The sequence below is a fragment of the Embiotoca jacksoni genome, unplaced genomic scaffold (genome assembly GCF_022577435.1).
Source record: "Embiotoca jacksoni isolate LCO1_2020_lvr unplaced genomic scaffold, fEmbJac1.0.p SCAF_7, whole genome shotgun sequence".
NCBI classification, from domain to species: Eukaryota; Metazoa; Chordata; class Actinopteri; family Embiotocidae; genus Embiotoca; species Embiotoca jacksoni.
In genome coordinates this window covers 2,566,456-2,588,558 of record NW_027185425.1, presented here as the reverse complement: position 1 = coordinate 2,588,558, position 22,103 = coordinate 2,566,456, and the positions used below count along the sequence as shown (strand labels likewise).

General features: G+C 43.2%; 1 protein-coding gene across 1 annotated transcript in view; it reads right to left on the bottom strand.

Moving 5' to 3' along the window:
* Positions 1-12,334, bottom strand: part of nedd9 (neural precursor cell expressed, developmentally down-regulated 9) — a 31,909-nt gene extending 19,575 nt beyond the window's left edge. The window contains exon 1 of the mRNA XM_069176199.1: positions 12,067-12,334. Within this exon, the coding sequence (XP_069032300.1) occupies positions 12,067-12,078 (12 nt within the window). The 5' untranslated portion in view covers positions 12,079-12,334. The remainder of the gene's footprint in view (positions 1-12,066) is intronic.
* Between the last annotated feature and the right edge of the window lie 9,769 nt (positions 12,335-22,103).

Genomic DNA, 22,103 nt, shown 5'->3' with positions numbered 1-22,103 from the left:
AAAATATTAAGCAGACATAAGGTCATGAGTCAAAAGAATAAAAAAATACACTTCATTTAAAAAAATTGCTGACGCAGTAAAGGATTTAAACACCCTCTGTGAGTCAGACAGGCGTTGTAAAGAGAGTCAGACACCTCTTCTTTGTTCACAGCTATTTCCTCTTCTTAAGCAATAACATAGAAATATGTTATAAGGATGAGGAGGAACTTCGGGGCAGCGGGGTTGAAGCCACGCTGCTGCTGCTGCCTTTAAATCTTCATCATCTCTAATCTTTCTGCGTAGTGAGCTCGATTAAATCCGTATCATCGCATCAGATGAAATGAGCTGAGCAGAGAATAAAATTGGATTTCTAATCGGACTACACACGACATGCACATGTGGACGAAACAAATATTCAACAGAGACAAGAAACTGTGAGCGAGCATCCGAGAGCAGCTGCTCGCAGGAAAGTCCGTCAGTTTGACTTATCTCTCCCTTGCTTCTTTTTTTTTTGTTTTTGGTCGGGGCTGTCAGCAGCTCAGTGTGGGAATCAGGAAGCCCACTTTGTGGCTGCTGCTGCTGCTTTGAGGCGTTCTTGATCCTGCCGGGGCCTTTCTCTTTCCTACCGGCCTGATTCATGCAGTTCCCATGTGAAACCCTCCACCGGTAACATCGTTATCTGTCTCTGCGGGCCGGGCCTCCCTGGCTATTGTCTGAGTACACTGTCGGGGCCATTACCCAGCAACACCCATCGCACAATTACACCCTCCCAATCGCCCACCGCCACCAACAACGAGCTGCAGCGAGTTCGATCGTGACCCCCGGAGGTCAACGCTGCCCGATGGGAGCGGATCTGGATGTTTGCTCACTCCAATAATTTGATCAGGGCTGGCAGAGTCATCCGTGAGGAAACTAAATGCTGATTACTGTGATTACTGCTGCCGCTCCGATTACAGTTGGAATAGGTCCATGTTTTATTTATGTCAGAGTTGCAGATATTTTTATAAAACATAAATTGTTTTATTTACTGATTTTAGTAGTTTTTTTATGATATTAAAGTGAAAATTAAAGTTAAATTCGTGGAGGAATTTGAAGACGCCATGTGGAAAGCTGGAAGGCTGATGGGTATTTTTTTTTTACATTTTACAGACCATAATTAAATAAATAATTGTCTTAATCCAACATTAAACAATAATTAGTTAGTTGTGCTGCTTTTTTAAATACTCTGAAAATGTATTATCTGACTTTAATACGTGTTTTTGTCTTTAATTTCACGTCAATTCTTTTTGAACTGATCCAGTTTAATTATTTGAAGTTGGATTCAAACTCTGAACTGTGCAAATTTTAAAATTTCCCGCCTCATAAATGCTCCCAGTTCCACCTTGCACATTTTAGGATGAGCAGTTGTGAGATTTCATCAATGTGATGATTTACGCTTCAAAGTTAATGATCAGTTTTATAATGCAGAGCTTCAGATACAATGGTAACTGGTTTATATGTAAATCAAGCGTCTTTTTCCTGTGAAAACATCTGAATTTAGTTTGAGAAGAACATTTTAAAGTAAATAGATGGATTTTTTTTTTTTTCAGTCTGAAATAATGTCAGTGTTACACCTAAAATATGTCATTATTTCAGTGTTTTTTGGTGATTTCTTTTTTTGTCCGCTTTGTGGAAATGCTAGAATTTATCACCTCAGTATTTTTTTTTTTTTACTTTAATAGGGTCTAAAAATCAGAAAAAAAATATAGATTTGACAATCATTACTATAATTCTTACTCATGTAGCAGCTGATGAGGAAGTGAAGGCAACGTGAACAAAACACAAGAGTTATTATTAAGTGCTAATTACAGAAGCAATAACAATACAATAAATCAAGGCGGCTGATTAGCATTACCTCGATAAGACTATTTGCATTTTGCACTGCTGTATTCATCATCTGCAGCCAGTGAACAAATTGCTCCGCTGAGACTGGACTTCTGCAGAAGTCTGATATCAGCTGGAGTTTGCACACACACAAAAAAACCAAAAAAAAAACCACGCATAATATCTTGTGTTGTGGTGAGTCTGAGGACCGCAACGATCGCAAAAGGAAACATTTTCACACACTTAGCAGTCATTTCTCACAGCGGTTCAGCTTTCATTTGATGACCTTGCGGGTACGCAAACATGCAGACGATATAAATGGATAAATAGCGATTGCTTTTATAGCGCCAAGTTTGATGCAGCGCGAGCAGATTTAAATCTGAAGGGTTCATGTGAAACACTGAAAATGGCCTTCAATCACGCTGAGCAAACAGCTTGTTTGCGCCACAGATCGTTCTGAGGCGACGCAGTGGGAGAAGACTTTGCTTCAGGTGAAACTGAGCATTAGGCCGGGCGTCAGACCTTCGGCGTGAACACCGGTCGGTCACATCACTTTGCCATCGATCCTCCTGTAAACAGGCGCGTGTCGGCCGTGCCCCCCCCCCCCAGCGCTTTGTTCTCAGTTGAGCACGAGCTTCCAGGAAGTGATTTATTCAGAGCGAGCGAGACGAGAGGCACTCTGCTGCTCGCGGATGTAAATACGAGCTGTTTCCGGTTCTGACCACAGACCTCAATGAAACGACGTGCTATCAGAGGCGTACATGCTGGGTTTCATTGTATTGCTATATTTGCTATTTGCCAGATCTTTTAACTGGTGCGATGTTTCAGGTGGAGATTTTGAATCTCTTCCTCGGTGAGAGTATTCTGTCTCAGGTTCAGATTTGTATTCTCTCTTTATTTCTTACATTCGTCCGGCTGCTGCAGTTTGAACTTGCAGTTACTTCCACTTTTTCTTTCGGGATGATGTCACAAAAATCTGGTTTTGGCATTTTGGAATTGATATGAAAATATTGAAATAAAATTCTTTTACCTGCTCCTTCAAGGAGCTGAGAAAAATATTATGATTTAATATGCTGCTCGTTATGTAAATATTAAGCTTATATATATATATAAAAAAAAAAAAAACAGGTTAGGAAGAGCTTTAATTATGTTTTTGACATAAAAGCAGTGTTAACTTTGGCAACAAAAACTGTGACGATAAATATTCCTGGATGACCTATTTTTCATGAATAAAACTAAATAAAAAGTCATATTTCAAGATGACAACGATGCTGAAATGTTTTCCACTCTTCTCAACAAATAAAAACTATAAACTATATCAGCAGTATCTCAAGGCGTCCAATCTAATCTATTAAAAGAAATTCCACAGCTTGTTTAGGAAACAGAAAACCTCTGTTGCAAATTTAATTTTACAGTCTACAACGGATGGGGTAACCTCGTAGTCCCAGGCACTTAAAGTACAGAAGTTTTGTTCCTTTATCCAAGAAAGTATTCAAAGGATAAATGGACAAATTAACTAATGTTTTAATGCAAAGTCTTATTCAGCATCTGTGGCGTCAAACTGCAGCTGCTTATTGTTGAAAGTTCCCCCACCGCTTCAAATAACCCTTAATCAGAAGCACCCGTTAATAAAAAGCACCTGCTTTCAGTAACATTATGAGTCTGTTTGTGATGTTATCTCATGCTCAGGGGATTTAATAATACGATTCATCTACAAATTACAAAAAGAAGAAGCTGCAGCTGAACATCTGACGGTAAGCGTAACAGAACATTACCAGGTGACGTTAACGCTACTTTCAGCCCGATATCTTTGTGTTGTTGCCAGAAGGAATGAGTCATGATGTCGCGATCTAAATCCTCCCCCAGTTGTGAGCTAAATTAATATCATTGTATTCATGTTATCCAATGATGTAGCGTCTCTTCTCAACCTAAACACAGGCTGTAAACAGCATTTGAGTGAAGTAGTGAGTGACTCATCCTCCGAATAAGTGAGAGAGAACAGGTGGCTGCTCATGCACGACAACTGCACAATATAAATATTTACAACGCTAAAAATGAGCCAAATATGTCACCAATTACAACCAGACATGACACATACTTCACTAAATCTATCAGAAATGTTCCTCTAGTGACTAAAACTAAGTCAAAATGCCAAATTCACACTGCATACAGGAGATAGGAAACTCCCACACGGTTTTGTTTTGTTTTTGGCTGGGGGGGACTCCCAGGTCCCAGACTGCCCTCTGTAACATCTGGCTTCAGAAAAGCTCTCACGGCCTTGAATGTTTTTATCATTGGAAAGTAAGACTGGATGGAGCTCCATGTGCAAATCTGGACAGCTCGATTTCTGTCCGACTCGCACACCTCGACATCAACAAGGCCCCTTTTTTTTCTTCTCTTTTTTCCACCAACCGTCTCGCCAGAACACAAACAGTATAAGCGTCGTCTCATTTGCGTGGCGAGCCTGCGCTGACCTTTTCCAGAAATAAAAGACGCCCTTACGTAACTCCACCACTTGCTGAAAAGGGCCCCACCTTTGCTTTCGGTAAGAGCTCTGTGGGTGGTTTTGGCTCTGCCTCTCTCGGGTGCACATCAATCTGATAATAATGAAGGTGGCTTTTGGCTAAACAAGCTCAAAAATACTCAAATTGCCCTGCTTGCCACGGCCAAAAACACAACCGCACCACATCGACGAAACCCGCATCCCCACGGCAACGGCAGCGCAGCCGCTTTCAAAGAGATGGGATGTTTTCAGCCCAAACAAACACAACCTGCTCCCAAAAAGAAAGTGGTACGCGCCGACTGTGAGAACATCGGTGTGACAATTTGGGCCGTACCACTGCAACACGTGTCCTGGGGAGGCTCATACACACTCATTTGGCCTCGTTTCACATGGTTAAATATAGAAAATAATTATAGTAATGACGGTAATGAGGACCTGATGACTTTTACGAGCCGTTCCTCCGAGTGCGGCCTGCTGCGGGTGAGAGCCAGTTCAAATAAATGGGCCGTGTGAAGGGTTCTGGGTAGGAAGGGCTCATGGGAAGCGGTTCAGAGCTCACAGTACATGGTAATTTCTTCATTTGGACAGTTTTCAGGAAGGTTGACCCTCTGATTACAGCCTCTCCATAAGCCGTGCCAGTGGCCGTGTATTAACATAATTACACAGCAGCCTTGGTGAAAACTTTGTGTGGAAAAAGATCCAGCACACCGGGGAAATGCGACCCAACACGTGCCCGGCGACCACACGGTGATTGATTGATATCTTACGCAAGCAGACGTAAATCAACGCTTGGTTACGACACAGTTACGGTGGCACGGAGAGAGTTTTGACCGATCAAAGTCAGAACAGAAATCAGTTTGTTTGTTTGATTGTGTTGCTTAATGACTAATTGTTTTTTTTAATTGTCAATATTTCTGCACATAGTAAAAGCTCTATGTAACAAAAATACAAATATATCCCTGGTCTAAATATGACACCCGCCCCACGCCTTTTCCCTTTTCTTATTTGTGAGACAGGAGCTGCGAGGAAATTTCCACATCCTCAAACACCTAAACAGCAACGGCATGGCAACTGCCTCTTCAACAGGAAACGATGTGCCATGTTGCGTCTCACCACCCTGCACGCTCCAACAAACCACAGGTGCTTGAGACACCGCAGTCTGAGAGGGGAGATAATTGTTTAGTCAGAGAAATATGTCACAATCGTGGAGTTTCCCAAATTGTACTCCTCTGCCGTGGGTGGATATCAATTTTAAGATCAATAATAGTAAATTTTAAGATCAATAATCAGTATTTTCATATAAAAGCCGGGATTATACCGAAAGTACGAAAGGGGAACATGAAATATGTCACTCAGGAAGTTTCAGAAGCTTGCAGCGCTAGTTGTTGAACTGCTGCCACTACAGAACTAAATGATAACATGCTGGCACCGCTCGTCGGTGAAAATAGCTCCGAATATCTTTCTACTTTCTCTGTGCCGAGCTATTTCTGCGGGATTTTCTGTATGATTGCAACATAGCTAATATGCTAAAATAGCTTCCTCCATTTTGGGTATTCTGGCTCGCTCACCTCACGTTTTTATTACTGGTATACAATCAGGCCTTAACTACAGGAAGTGTACTTATAAAGTAATGCTCATCCCACAGAGAATAAACCCAACTCCGCGGCGCGGTTGGCGTCGTTTAGGTCGCTGCTTTAGTTGTAAAGCTAAATACTGTTTTGGTTTACCCTCATTGGCGGAACGGTTTCTACCACAAACTGTTTCAGGCAAAAATAAGAAAATATCACCCGATGCAAGTTTAACATCGTTCTGTTTATATTCCCGTAAGTATGGCTTTAAAACAAGTATCGTTGAAACTTAAGTTTCAACAAAAGGCAATGTTTCCGTGGACTTTGATTAGGAAAATTGCAGAAGTAAAAAAAAAAAAAAAATCATGATGAAATACGGCATTGGGCAGGACACGACTGCAACACCGTCAGCCTTTTGATTAAGTCCCAGGAAGTGATGTGATTTGGGTAACTTCGTGGTGAAAATGACTGTCCTCCCGCCGCTCCTCCTCTCTCTGCCCATTCATCACAGCCGTTTTGTGTTTTTCTACTGTCACATAAACTACAAGGCGACCTGACATGACGCCCTCCTGTTTCCGTCCCACTCCTTAGCCTGCAGCACTTCCTGCCTGCCGCAGCACCCGGAGAGATCCTGGCTACAACCAGCCGCGTCTTATCAGTTCACATCTTGGGCTGCTTCACTGCGGTCCCCAAGTCGAACCTATAATTAGACCTGAAAGCCACACTGGAGATATTCTCTCAAAAGTGTATTGAATTCTGTGAACTAGACGAGCTGCTGGGGAAACACGTTGTGCAACTTTGCCTCTCATATTCTGCCAAGTCATTCCAGGACCGCGTGAATGGTGCGAGACGGAAGGAGGTAACACTGTCCTTAATTTTTGAGGCGTCAACACTGCTGAACGTCTGTCAGACTTGACGCTGACCTCTGACCTGAATTTACTGCACCTACCGGGGTCCAAAGAGTACCAGCGATGCAAATAAACACCAATATGGATGGTATTCATGGCGCATCCGGCCAACGAGCGCTCACATTTGCCAAAAGAGAGACGTGGATTATTTCCAAGCCCGGTGTCGATGCCAAACGAGGGTACGTGAGTGCATCGCGGTTACCCCCGGAGACGGGCGATAATCCCTCCAGGGGGCAATAGCCGAGATGCAAAATAAGTTTCGTGGTATCTCTGCAGGGGCACATTGAATGGTTTTACATATAGGAATAACCAATGAGATGGAGATTCAGCGCCGTGTCCCACCGATTTCACGCCGCGCAAAGATCCCACAGACGCACAAAGCCATAGAACCGAGGCCGCCATCTTCCCCCTTTTGAAACATGAGGGTTGATGGAGGAAAGAATCACTGTTTTCAACACTTTAGTGCTTTTAATTTGGAAATAACTGATGCTTTGGTGATGGCTTTTGATTAGCTGATCGATCATTCGGTGTTAAAACCCCATGAAAACGCCCCCCAGGACCTGCAATGGTGCACGCAAAAGTCTCGTCCAAAACTTAAAGATCTTCTACTTTATATATTAATATAAAGTGGAGAAAGCTGTAAATTTAGCCACTTGAAGAATTGAAACCAAAAAGTCCAAAAGCTTTTTTATGAATTGATTTGTCAACAAAAGAGTTAAATGGCGAAAGTCTAAAATATTAACTGTAAACTTCAGACTGTTAAGGCCTCTGTCTTTTTATTTTTTGGTAACTTTAGATCAACATGCAACGATCCCGCATTGAAAAAAAAAAGGGACCAGATGCCAATTTCTCCACCAACAGAAGCCTCTGCATCTCTACAAATGACGTACAGGCGAATGCACCTGCTCTCTTGAGAGCTGCTCCAAAATAACAAACTATAGCAGAAAACAAGAGAATAAAGGCTTACGTTCAACCGTTGTATGGAAATAGAAAAGTAACAGTGTAAGAACATGTGAGGTAGTTTAGAAATCATTAACAACTCAACTAAATCCAATCTTTTTCCCGTTTAACAGAAAATAACACAAAAATGATGAAGGTTGCGTCTTCAAACTCCATGTTTTGCCCGAACAACTGTCCAAAACCTGAGTCTAGTCAGTGTAGTCTCACATATGACAAAGAAAAGTGACAAAATCTCCAGTTTGAGAGGCGGCACCTTCGTGTCACTCTTAGTTTGCTGTGTGCCCAACTGACAGTCCTCCGAACACAAACAGGTCAGCGCACAGGTGTTAAACACTTTACTTCTTGGCTGTCAGAGTTCCTCTCATCTGCCACTGAGGGTCGAACCGAACTGCGTCCTGAGAGATGACCCTGCAGAATAGTTGGCATTCCTCAGAGGAAGGAAGGAAGGTGGGGCGGGGGGGGGGATGATTTCCGCTCAACGTCGGACATGGAAATGATTATGTGCATTGCTGCTGACGTTGGACTCTCTCTGTCTCTCTCTCTCCGGTTGAAATGAACTGTGGCGCGTCTCCCCGCTGACCGTTTTCAAATGTTAATGTCTGGCTCACGGTGCGAGGGCGCAGCGGGAGCGCTATTCATTGTCGCATGGGAGGGGGGGGAAGAATCTCTTCACGCTCTCTGACAGTCTTGCACAGGAGCAAAGTCGGGGCAAAGGGACAGGAAACTCTGCACATAAAGGTACTGAAAACAGCACGCTGTCACAGCGGGATAATGCCATGACTTTTTTATTATTTTTTTTTTAGCAGGCAGAAGAATAATAAACAGTCTGTGTTGAGTTTAGAAAGTCTGGTTTGGAAAAAAATCAACAGGGGGAAAAAAAAGGCCGTTCCTCCGCTGAAATGTTGCAGGGTTTGCTTGAAAAGGGCACCGGTTTCCTCTGAACAAACGTCTTTCAGGAGAACGCCTGGCTCTTTCTGGAAGTGCTCCTTCTACACAATGCAACAACCAAACAAGCCTGGAAGAAAGGACTTCGTTTTTGCAAGACTCGTTAAAAATGAAAAGGGCACCTTGAAACAATCATGTGCATCTTTTGAACAACCTTCCCATGCACGACAACGCCTGGAATGCTCTCATTCTCACGGGGGCGCTCCTCGACCTCCCAACCTCCTTCCCCCCACCTCCTCCACCTCCCCCCCTACAATACATCCAACTCTGTTTGCCCTCTGGTTCCCCCCGCAACTTCCTCTCTCTTTCATTTTCTGCAAGGCCCTTTCAGCATCACGGATCCTCCTCCTCCTCCCCACTCCCCAGAACAATGTCTGCGGCGCTCTCCTCCAGCTCCCTTCGCTGTTGGCCCAGTGCCTGGAACCTGAACCCATAAAACAGAAACACTGAGGAAAACACGCACATTTTGGCTGGAGTTTGGGTTCACCTAATCGCTCTTCACTGGGGCTGCGAAGCTATTTCTGCAACAGTTACATCAGACACAAAGGAATGAGTTAAAAGGTTGTGTGTTTTTTTGAGGTTTTTTTTATTATTGAAAAGTTGTGTCGCAAAACTTTAAAGAAACAGTTTGAGAAATACACGTAATAGCTTTCTGGTGAAGAGCTAGATGAGAAGATTTAGTACCACAACCATATGTGTTAAATATGAAGCTACAGCCGCTTAGCTTCGCATAAACGCTTGAAACAGGGAAACAACAAGGCTTAGACTTAACAAAATCCACTCGGTAGCCTTTCCGAGGTTCAATATTGAACACATTTGTTTAATGTGTACAAAAACAGAGCCCACAATCAATGCACGTCAGAGGCGCCGAGAGGTATATTTTTGTCATCTCATCACAAAGCCAGGCTTGCTGTATCCCCAAGTTCCCACCCTTAATGCTAAGCTAAGCTAACTTTATCGAGTAAATATGACAGCGGTGTCAATTTTCTCACCCAACTCCAAGCCAGGTAGCAAATAAGAAAATTCCCCCCCCCCCCCCCCCCCCCAAACTATTCCGCGACACTACCTCAAGTCTCTCGTCTTTCTGTCTTTGTCCCCGTCTCTCCTGGAAGAGATGCGCCTGTGTGCGGCCCCATCGGAGGGGATTAAACGCATTAGGTGACCTATGGAAGACAAGCCTTCCCTTCACACCTGAACACCTGCCGGAAACCTTCTCTCTCGCAGTGGCGGACGTGAGTTCAGCGCCCCCCCGCCCCCAGCTCGGGTCACGTGACCGGGGCCGCCCGCTTCAGGGCGACCTCGTTAAGCTTCTGTTGAAACATTACCTCTCCGCGAGGAGAGGAGTGTTAAGAATAGCTGTAAATAGCTGATCGAGATGTGACGGGGGACGCAGTAAAACTTTGGCACTATTTAACAGGATCTCAGGCGGCTGAAACTCGATAACCACGGCGGTGACGTGAAATGTGCAACGTCCGACGGCTTCCCGCCTTCCTTCCCGTCTCCCCGCCTCCCTCCTTTCGTCTGGCAGTGTTGCATAATGTAGATATGTTTATTAGAAGCAAAGAGCACTGGCTTTATCTGAACAAAGGAGGGTAGATGTCAGAGAGTTCATACCGCGTAGATCTCCTCCCTGCAGGGCAGATAACGGCCCGAAGACGCTGCTGTTGATCGCATTTAGCAGCATCCGCCCGTCAATCTCATTGTTTAGGGTGAGTACAGTAACCATGGAGATCTCCTCAAAGTTGTTTCCTTCTGAAAAATCCCTGCTACGCTCACTGGCCTCACGCCCGAACCATCCCCGTCTCCCTCCTCTCGGTGAACTGTGTACTTCGCTGGACAATGAGTCAGTGAGCATGACGCAGACGTGCATCGCGCACGCCCTCCAGCCACAACCAAGCCCTGCCGTGAGGAAGACTTCAGACCGGGCAAACGGCGAAGAAAAAAAAAGAAATGAGGCAGGGACGTGACAGTGCTCAAGTTCATTCGCATCCAAAGTGAATAAGAAAGCTTCCGGTGTACCCGATGAAGCCGACGGCCAAGCTGCAACGTCCATCACCAAATAAAGGCCAGCGATTAGCAGGGACTGATAAAAACAGAGCCTCTGATTGGCTACGTGCTGAGTTTAGAGCAATCTGAGAACTCCAGGCGTGACTGATGTTAGTGAGGTAACGCTGAGGTGGCTTTCCCTTTAAGACCTGTAGCTGCGTTACGTTGTAATAACAGGACTAGTTTCTAAATAATTAGTCAAGTTAATCCATTAATTACTCGTAACATGACCCCCCCTCTCCCCTCCCCCCCAAAAAAACATGACGCAGCGGCACAAAATATACAAAAAACTAAACAAGCTAAAAACATCACACATTAAATGGAGATATGACCCTGGATGAAACGCAGATTTACTACGGAAAAATTCAGAAGTCACTTGAAGTGTTAGTGCAGCATGTTCATCTTCAAGGTGTTTACATCTTTAGAAATGTGACTTCATCCCCATCTCCTGTCCTGAATCCCTGCTAAATCAAACGCCATCCAAACAAAGCGAAGGCCTCAGACTGAGCAGCAAGAATGACGACAGAGCAAAGCAATAATAAATGTGTTATTCATGCTTGCTACGTGGTAATTTGACTCTCAAGTGAAATGCTTTAACGAGATCTTAACAGTCTTTGTCAGCAGCAGGAACAACAATGGAAGAAGCAGTTGCAACAATTATCCAATTAACTACACTCAATGGGCAGAAAATTAATCAGCAACTGATTTTCAAATGAAATAATGCCAAATATCTGCTAGTTGCAGCTATGTGGAGATGTATAGCTTTTCTTTGTCATAAACAGACAAAATAATTACTTGACGTTTTGAGAAAATAATCTGCAGATTAATTGATAACGAAAATAAGTGTTAGTTGGGGCCCTGAATCCATTTCTGCTTTTTAAAAAGGGGAGGAGGAGGCTGCACGAGGGCACAAAGTTGGTTGCATATTCACTCTCTTTACGCCCCTGTGATTGAAAACGTAGCCTACAGACATGAGATGATACACACAAACAGTCTTCTAGTCTGTAGCACGTTTACACACATTTCAGACAGAAAGATCTGACAAGAAAACCTGACAGCATATCCAAAGGGCAGTTTCCCCCCTTTTTTTTTTTTTTTTATTTTTTTTAAAACCAGTTCATTAAATTATAAAAACCGGATGCATTCATTTAAAGAAGTTATATTTACCGCCGTTTGAATACTCAAAGCAGCCACGTTGACTCCTCTCGACAGAAACCTGTCTGTTGTAACTTTCCAGTTTAAAAACACAAGCAACACAAAGTGTACCGATCCAACCTGCGTCGTTTTCACTTACTTTGTATTTCATCTTGCAGCTTTTTTTTTTTTTTTTTTTTTTTTTTCTTCTTCTCTCTGTGACTCCAGTAAAAGTGAGAAATATCCGCTTTATCGCGACAAAGAGCGACACATCTGAATACGTTGCCGGGACTGGAGGGTTGTTTTCAGCGGGGTTAACCAGCCATCCGGAGCTTCGTACACGGAGAAACACGTAGGGAAATCTGTCTGAGGCCGGACCGCCGCTTTCTACTCCGCTACACCGGACTGCTGCACACCACACCGACGGTCGGCGCCTCATTTACATGCAGCGCGCTGATTGGCCAAAAGGAAGGTTCTGGGTCCGCCCCCTCAGCCCGCTCCGTTATAAAACTGACGTCACTATCAGCTATATATACGTAGATCACTGAAGCTCCCTCCGAAAAAAGAATGTAATCGTAACAGAAAATTATAATTTTTTTTTAAAGTATAGTAATTCACCATTTAATTTGTTATGAGAACAAATATATGTACAATTTAAAAAAAAAAAAAAAGATAAAAGACCTGCGTTATAAAAGAATTATAAAAACAAATGAAGTATTCTTTAAATTTTAAAAAATTAAGCCCCATAAAATGAACTTGGATACAATAACATTTCTTATTAACAAAGAAGTCGTTTTGGAAAAAAAAAAAAAGTTCATGCAAAAGCTAAAATAAATAAAAATAAATTTAACAATATTTTTAATCAAGAGACCAACATTTTCTGCCAGGATTATATTTGTCCAACATTTTTATCTGTACAGTAGCTGCATTATTTTTCTTTTATCATACTGGTCCGCTTACATACAAGTTGTATTGTTAGTTACTTGTTTTGACATGATATCTCTGATTACATATCAGGAAGTTCAGGAGGAAAAAAAATGTACTGGATGTATTTCTCAGAAATAGTGAAACCATGAGTGCAAAGGAAGTGTGATTATGCAGTATTTTGTTCTGCACGGAAATGATTCTGTTTGCTCAGAAGAAAATGGCAACACTCAAGAACACAACATTTTACCTGAAGGGCACCATCAATGGCACACTTGGCTGACACACAGCAACACACAAGATATGCTTTTCAGAATCAGAAAATATTGATAGACATTGAGATTTTAGAGTTTTAGAGTTTCAAAATGACAACTTCTGCTTACAACTTCCTGGTTTGACTGTAAACACAAAGTATTAACTGGAAAGTTCTCAAATTAATTCTACACGTTGAATTACTTCATATCCTGATCTGTTTTATGTGCAGCTGTCAATCACATCTCATTAGCTGATCACACATTTGATAGATAATGTCTAGATATAATAGATTTCTTTTTTTTTGTGTGAAGTCTGATAAAATGTACAATATCTCCCAATAAAACTGGATTACAAAGTTGCCATAAAGGAAAATAATTAATATACTAGAGGCTCAGAACACTCTTTACTGTACCGACCCTTTACGTTTCACTTAACTGCATACTTGTTATCAACATGAAAACTTACTGCTTCGCAACTTACTGACATGCAATTTATCTGTCCTGACAGAACATAAAACATATTAATTTACATTATTTTACAGATTAGTTTTAGTGCTCACCTTGAGTTCAGCGAAGACAGTGCAGATGACAGCTGACACATCTCCTCTGTGCATTCAGCTCTGCATCTAATGGAGGTGAGAAGAAACACCCAGTCGGATGGGGCGAGCCAACACACAAGCTCACACCTCTATGAGCTCACGGCTCGTCTGTGCACGCTTACTGTGCTCAAAACTGTCATCGCACGTCTGTCTGCCGGGTGCCGAGGCTGGTTTCGGCGGGCCTGCCTGCCATCACGACCTCTGCAAAGGGTCTGAAATCTCCTGTAATTAGTCGACTCTCGCGTCAGAATGCTCTAATTTGTGTCAGCTCATTTATCACAATCACAGGGATCCCATCGGCTCTCATTGTCCCCTGTGAACAGTCATATCCTCAGATGAATGCCTCCTGTAAAAGGGTGCTCAAAACACTCATTTGTGTAATATACACCCTTCCCAGCTGGAGCCCATTCTCTGAACCACGAGTGGGCAGAGGGGGTGGGGGGCTATTCTTTTCTGTGTATGCCATGTGATTATGTGCACGCAAGCACCTGTTTCCTACGACAAACAAAACTCATTTTTCCCATCTGTTTATATCAGCGGCTGGAAGAAAGCAGCCCGAAATAAGCCAAAAAGGTTGTTTATCCTCTTTGCACAACATTTGGCTGCACTGAACGAGCCCATTAGTCTTCAATCTCCAGTGGCATGTCACTTCAGCTGCTTTCTGCTCCAGCCTGAAGCAGCTCGTTGGGAGAAATGAGAGAATTAGGGAGCCCCTCGCGAAACCGTCCTTGCCAGCTTGAATTATAGCCCAAAATCCGGCTTTTGAATCTCAGCGGAGAAGTCAAACAGTCGGCGGCCAGGGGAAGATTTGCGCTGGCATCTGGGCTCAAGTCGCCATGACAACCGCCACCACAGCAGCAGTATTAGTGGCCTCACACCTAGTGTATTACAGGAGCAGAAAGGGCCCCAGGTTTTTGTCGGCGCAGAGGTCTCTCGCTGGCATTACGGCACATTTCAGCACGGAAATATCCGGTAATAGTACGAGTGAAAAATGAGCCGCCCGCCTTTCATCTCCGCCAGGTGTCTGTGATGTTTGGGTTGCATAAGCGCCCCTGCAGATTTGACCCCGAGGTTTAACAGAGGGCGGAGAAGCCATACGTCTTCTATAAGTGGAGATCACAGGACTGTGCTCGCTGCTGTTTTGGGTGGATGGACAGAAGCAGGAGGTGAAGGTGCTGGCGGTGCCTGACAACAGCTCCTCTGTGCAGGCCGGGCGGAGGGAGCCCCTCACCGCTCCCTGTGAAACACTGTCCCTCAAACTCTCGCAAAGCAGCTCAGGCAGATTTATGGGCCCACCGCCACTCTTGTTGCTCTGGCAGGCGAGGCCTCCCTCCTCCTCCTCCCTCCCCCCCCCCCGTCCTCAGTGTCTCCCTGTGACCTCGTGGAGCCTTGTGGCCGAGCAGCGGCACAGAGGAATTCACAAAATACACAAGGCAAGAAGACCAGCGCGAAAATATTTGTTTGACTCTCAGTGGATGTTTTTCTGCCATTTGTCCACTAAACTTTGAATAGATACGCCTGAAAAGGTTCTTCAAGCAACACTACAAAAACTGTTGCGAGTGAAATTTGTTTGTGGTGTTCATGGTATTTAAAAATGAAAAACAAATACAGAGCAGGATGAAAAAAGTTACTCGCACACAACTAGAAAAAAAACATTTCCACTCCAAACCCTCCACACAGCAGCCTTTATTTATATTATGCTAATACATTCTGATCTCTTTAATCTACAGCAATGAAACACACATTATAAACTCGCATATTTGATAGATAAAACCTTTGAGTAAAGTCAGATAAAATGTTCAATGTTTCCCAATAAAACTGGATAAAAGTATGAAGTTGCCCAATGGAAAATAAGTAATATAGAAAAAATACATCAAAACAGCACACTGTCTAAACAAAGTCTTTCTATTGCATCAGTGAAGCAGGTGAAGGCCAGTGTTTTCCAGGAGAGTGTGAACCTATGAGACCTTATGACTTCACAAGTCAGAAACTTGGCCTCGAAAACTATTTGTGAACCCACAGCAGCATGGTCGAGCTGCATGAGATTCCCTCATTCACCCTAACTTCTCATGATGGGACCTTTTGAGCTCATATTGTGTTTGTCATTTTCATGCTCTGGTTGTGCTTTCAAATGATATTACTCACAAACAGCACAAGAATAATTCCTCGTCCTCAAGAATAATTCCTCATCAGCAGCAGCTTCAAACCTCTATCATCATCAAAACCCTCCAATATCAAATAGATTGCTGTTCTGCACCAAACCTGTAACCCAGGTGCTGCACCGTCATGTTACTACAACAATAAGCCAAACAGACACATTTCTACGTCACTGTGTTTGAGTTTAGGCATTAAAACAGTAAGACGACACGACACTACCACCGTTAGGCCAAGCCATAATACTCATCCAGCAAATTTACGTTATTACCTACCTCAGGTTGTAAACGACCGTATAACTTTTCTCAATAAAAACATTGATAAAAACAATTCTTTTATTAGTTTTGACTCCAATGCATTGTTAAAGAAACGTAGTATAACGAGCGCTAGGAGGTTGCGTACTTGATTGAAATAAGGAATTAATTACATAAGGTGTCATATAAACCTGATCCATAAACAAACCCTGCCTCCGGTCTTTATGCTAAGCTCATCATTTATTGGCTCTAGCTCTCTACTCAATGCATGAAGATCCACATCAATTGTCTAATCTGACTCGGGCGAAGAAAGTGAATAAGCCAAGTTTGTGAACTGCCCTCACAAACACTGCGTGCTGCGCATAATGCTCTCAGTCTCACAGCTCAAGCACTACAGTCGATTGATTCCCTTCTGCATCATTAGCTGAATCAAACACAGATCAGAGGAAACAGTCACAGCGCTAAAGCTCTGCAGCCTCCGAGGCTCCAGCTTGACCAACCTCACTAACATGAAGAGTCTCATTTATGTCTGATTGTCACAGTTGTATTTCAATGATCTGAATAGCTCCTTGTCCGCCGCTTTAAGGCTTTGCTTTATTTTGCCTTCAACTTGGCAGTGATATAAGTGATCCACAGTGGGTGAAAAACAAGTCCATAAAAAGTCCGCATTAGACTTCGATTGTGCCGCACACGTAAAAGCTCACTGTGAACATGAATTACTCTTAAGTGGATGCCAAGACTATCTTTTAAAATCCAGAGTTCACCGTTCACTCCGTTTTGTTTTGTTTTCTTCTTTTTTAGCCCTCTCACTTGTTCATTCATTGTACGTTGCCTGGGCACACCTTCCCCAGTGAGTAATTTACCTCTGGATTGGTCTTGTATTTTGCTGCAGAGCCAACTGTTCATCATTCTGTCACCAGCCACTGCAGGATAATGCTTCAGTGTCAAGAGCAGTTTTTAAAATTCAGACGACATACGGATCCCTGCATACAGCAGCGCTTTATGCATGAAAACGAGAGCGGTGAAAAATCCCTCTTTTGCACATTAAATGTGAGGACACTGAGGTCAGACATACAATATTGACTCGGTTTAGGCTCAGGTCTTGCTTTCAATTATCCACTCCAGTAAGCAATAAGCCCTGTATGGTGTCGTTTATCAGCAACTCTCAGACTGATCCTTCAGCTCATGTGAACCATTTCTTATCCTTACGAGAGTGTAATCCCTCTGACATCAGGACGCTTAGGACCCACAAACACCAGCTAGGGGTGATTGTACTACAGGGCATCATCTGCAGTTGCCAGGGGGAACGTGAAAAGATTGTGTTGTAAGCAATTTGATCAAATAGAGATGAAAATGTTGTTACAAAGCAAGCCAGCAGAGTATTGCTGAAACTGTATGTGCTATACTGTATATGCTATAAATTGATGAATATGAATATACTGTTGGAATATTGTTAGTTATAAGTATTAAGGTCGACGTTATCAGCAAAAACTAGTAGATAAGCTGTGATGTTGGTAGCTAAAAGTAAGAAGGAAAGGTTCAATTGGTTCGCTAAAAATTATAAGTGGTTAAGGCAGTGAACCAAAATACATGAATAGGCAGTTTAAACTGACAGCTAAAGTCATGAATTTCTCATAAAGTACATACTAAAAGATTTCAGGTTGAAAAGGTTGAGTTAAAATAACCGCTATCTCTAATGCCATGAATTCAGCCCCGTTTTGACCCGATTTATTGATTGCCAACAAGAGAAGTCTTGTATGTTTTTTCTACCTGCCCAGTTTTCCATATCCTATGACGCGTTCCTCGACGTCTGCCCGGTGCATTTGTAAATGAGGATACATTTCCTGTGTAGCCATGATTGGCAACTTCCTGATCCTCGTCTCCAATGACACAGGAACTCACACGAGATCGTGGACGATAACGCGTCTCCAGTCTCCCGACGAAGACGCAGCAAGAATTCATGGCACTTTGATTGCCTAATCTGCATCGTGAAAGACAAATATATCGTGTAGTCTGATCATCGGCATGAGGACGAGGCCGGCCTCTCTGCCGAGGAAACTCATTTCATCCGCTTGTGTCCGCAATTTCCCTCTTTCGCTCACTACCCAAAGCTCGTGAATGTGGGTGACGGTTGGAATGTACGTTGACTGGTTGGTGAATCGAAAGCGTCGCCTTCCAGCTTAACTCCCCCTTCACCAAAATGGTCCAGTACAATGCCAGCTATACCGCTGATGCCCCAATGATCCGTCTCTCGGTAATTGATAAAAGATGACATGTCCATCTGCCTCTCTGCAAGATGATTTGAATGCAAACTTAACCGAATATTACATCCAGTTTAAATCCATTTAAATGATCAAATGTTTTGGTTTAGAGGTGCTCGGGCTGATCTGTTTGGGTCTCTGGGGATTTGTCAAACGCTGGGAGCGTGCTGCTGTTGGATTTACAGTCTGGGCTGTGATTGGAAGGCGATGATGCCTGATAATGCGTCGACTCACATTTGTGCTGCAAGATGCTTCTCCGCCTGGTTGGAGGCTCGATAAGGCCTCCAGTTGGCAAGGTGACAGACTCAGCGTATTGACCCCCTCTGCTCCATCTGATTGGAGAGTTGTGTAGGTGTGCAGCTGTGTGTGTGTGTGTGTGCATGTGTGTGTGTGGCCCTGTGAGCATGTGCGTTTACTGTATGTGGTGTGTGTTATGGGGATGTGTGAGCACACGCAGCTTTAATCAAGCCTCTAATCCCAGGCTGCTTCAAGGCAGCAGCATTGAGGGGGTGAAACGAGACACTCTCAGCCAAGATTGAGACGATGAGGGTGTTTTGTGTGTGTGTGTGTGTGTGTGTGTGTGTGTATGTGTGTGTGTGTGTGTGTGTGTGTGTGTGTGTGTGTGTGTGTGTGTGTGTGTGTGTGTGTGTGTGTGTTTCAGTGTCAGTCTTTGCGTGTTATTTAAAGGGGCACTATAAATATCCTTTACACTTCATATTAATCAATACAATCTACTCATGCCAGGCTTAATTCTGGAAAAAACAGAAACATAAAACCAATATGAAGAGCTTATTTGATTATTTTATGTAATTTTAAATCTCCTGGGGGCAGCAGAACAAGCTTTGAACATAACACCAATATGCCTTTTAAGGTTGACACGGCAAACCAACTGTTACCTTATCTAGATTAGCAGGAAACTGGAGTCATGTTTCTCTAATATTTACTTTCTTTTTAGTTGTCTTTTGGTCATTAATATGTGGCCAAATGCTTCCCTATATGTTCATTGACTTGTAGCTCATTTAGTTCATCTGCTGTTTGGTGTATTTCAGCTAAATTACATCAGATTTTAGAGCTTTTTTTTGCTGATGGAAAACTGGTGGGAACGTCACTGAGCAGTGACAGAAAATCAGATCGCTGTAAAACCAAAACAATATTGCTGAAAGACACTGAATTATTCCAAAGAGACACTGGGTTTGTCAATATGAGTGAAGTAAATAAACTAAACTACCAAACTACCAAAAACTACCTAAACTACCCCGAAATTCAGAGTTACAGTTTTTAAAAGAACTACACAACATAAGAACAAGAAAACAAAATGTCAATTCTCCCTTTTGGAGCTTCCTTAAATTATGACAAAATGAAATGTAGTGGAAGCAACATACTCACCCTAAAAAAAAAAAAAAAATCTAAAAATAAAGACAGATCTCTGAGTTGATAATAGTAACAAATATGGACAAAATATGTAATATCATTTAAGCTGTTTGTTTTTCCAAAGTGTCCTTTATCCAAAGCATTTTATTTTTCAATGTCATTTTGTTCCCAATTACTTTTATGTTGTCATAATGTCACATTTCAGTAAATCTATCGTTTATTTTGTCTGTATTTATTCATCGAATGCTGATTTCATCATATTTCTGTTCCAAAACTGACATATATAATTTCTTGTTTTGTCTATCCAACACAGTGAAACCTCCAAATATGCAATTCAAATAACATAAAAACAGACACATGCTGGAAATCTGCATATTTTAGCAGTTGGACCATACAAATGTTTGACACATTTCCTTGATAAATGACCTAATACAGTTGATCCATTGTCAAAATGTTGAATTAAATTTCTGTTGATTGACTAGTCGGATAATCATTACAGTTGAAATGGCCAACCTCGTCTATTTTTATTCACAGTTTTTGGCACATTATGTCAATTAATTCTGACATTATATGATGTTTATCTCATGTGGCAAGTCGGGTCTAATCTCACGGTTTTATTCTCCTCTACTTTTCAAATTCCATGCTTATATTTTTCCTTTATATGCCAAAGATTTATCTGGCCATGTGATGGATCCAGCACATTTGGACCGGGGCTACTTTCTGCCCGGGGCTTTGAAACAAAGCATGGAGAGAAAAACATTGTGGTTTTGGCTTTGCTCTGCTGGTTATTTATGGAGAGGATCCATCCATCCTTTTGTGCTCTGCGGGCAGGGGCGATGCGGGTGGGAATTCTGGGAAGTGAAGGATCTAAACGAGGCAACAACCCCCACCCTCCCTCCCGCCAACATGTTGGTGGACGGCGAGGACCGTCGGTGCCTCTGGCTTTACGTTGCTCCAGTGTGCAGCCGAGTACACACAAATATGCAGAAGGACACACTGAGAGGACGAGCACGATTTTAAAAGGGATTCCTGACCTTTGCCTCCACCTCACCATTTTCTTTGCGAGACAAACATCTTTCTGCCAAGTGCCCTACTTTCGGCTCCTCCCGATACGTTAACCTTTTCTCCTTCCTGCTTTCATTCAGCCGACACTTCTCATGTTCACTACGGCTTTGCTGCCCTGCGGTCGTACCTGCATGTAAATATTTTCTTAACTTAATCCTACCAAAACACAACCGAGACAAAGCACAATCACACCGAAGGGCTTGAGCAAATATGTGAGTGCGCAGGAAGGAAAGTCAGTGATACAATGTAAGCCATCCGTGCTCGGGTCTTTGTGCGCCTCTGGTATGGCTTGAAAATGGGGTTCTGGTTTCCTGCATACTCTGCTGACTGAGATGAATGGGTGTAGTGTGGGTAGTTTCTTAATGAACTCATAGCAGGGTGTAGTCTGGGCTGGCGGATTGCTCAACATCAAGTCTGGATCGCAAATGCTACAAATCTAATTGTGGCTGTGGAGAACAGGGTCTGACTGCTCTGATTGCTTTCTGGTTGCCGTTGTCAGGACGCGGAGCTCTGCCCAGGATCTGCGGCTGAAAAGTAAAGCCGAGCGTTTGGCTCGCATCTGGGTTCGATGTCGGCCGTCGGCCGGATGAGACACGACGAGGCACGGTGAAGTGAGGGACATCGCCGGTAGAAGCACGCCGTGCTTCTTCAGTGCGAAATAGAAACCCAACAGATTACATCAACGTGCTGCAGGAGTCCAGGATTGTGAAGGCACCACCCTGGAACAACAACACTGGAAACAGAAAAGTCACCTGAAAGCAACGCCAGGCGCAGTGGGGGGGTGCTTTGGGCTAAATGCCAGCATGCTAACATACCAACAAGAGGAGTCATTTATCAAGAGATATGTTCGCAATGTTCACCGTCTTTATTTGGTGTGATGCATTTGCTCTTATGAAGAAAAATAAAAAAAAATAAATGAACACCATTAAATAGATGAGGAAAAACATGACACAATGCAAGTTGCTAGCCTCGGCATGGTCGTCGCTAGTCTACGGATGCGAGTCACGAGCCTAAAAATGCCAGTCTTGGCGACGCGTCAAACTCACCGTGGTGTCATTGGGTTGCGAGCGGCCTCCAGTTCGGCATTTCTGAAGTTGCCTTCTTATTTTTTGAAATGACCATATTTGGATAAGCTCGAGATGAGCGAGCGATGAATTTGACTCTGTCTGACGAAGAACCTGAAGACTACGCTAACCAACCTATAGCAAAAACCTGACTGCATCCCAGGCCTGTCAATCAAACCAACCCCCCCCCCCCCCCCCAAATGAATCGCTTCTTTCAGTGTATACATGTTGTTTCCGGACTATTTGGCGAA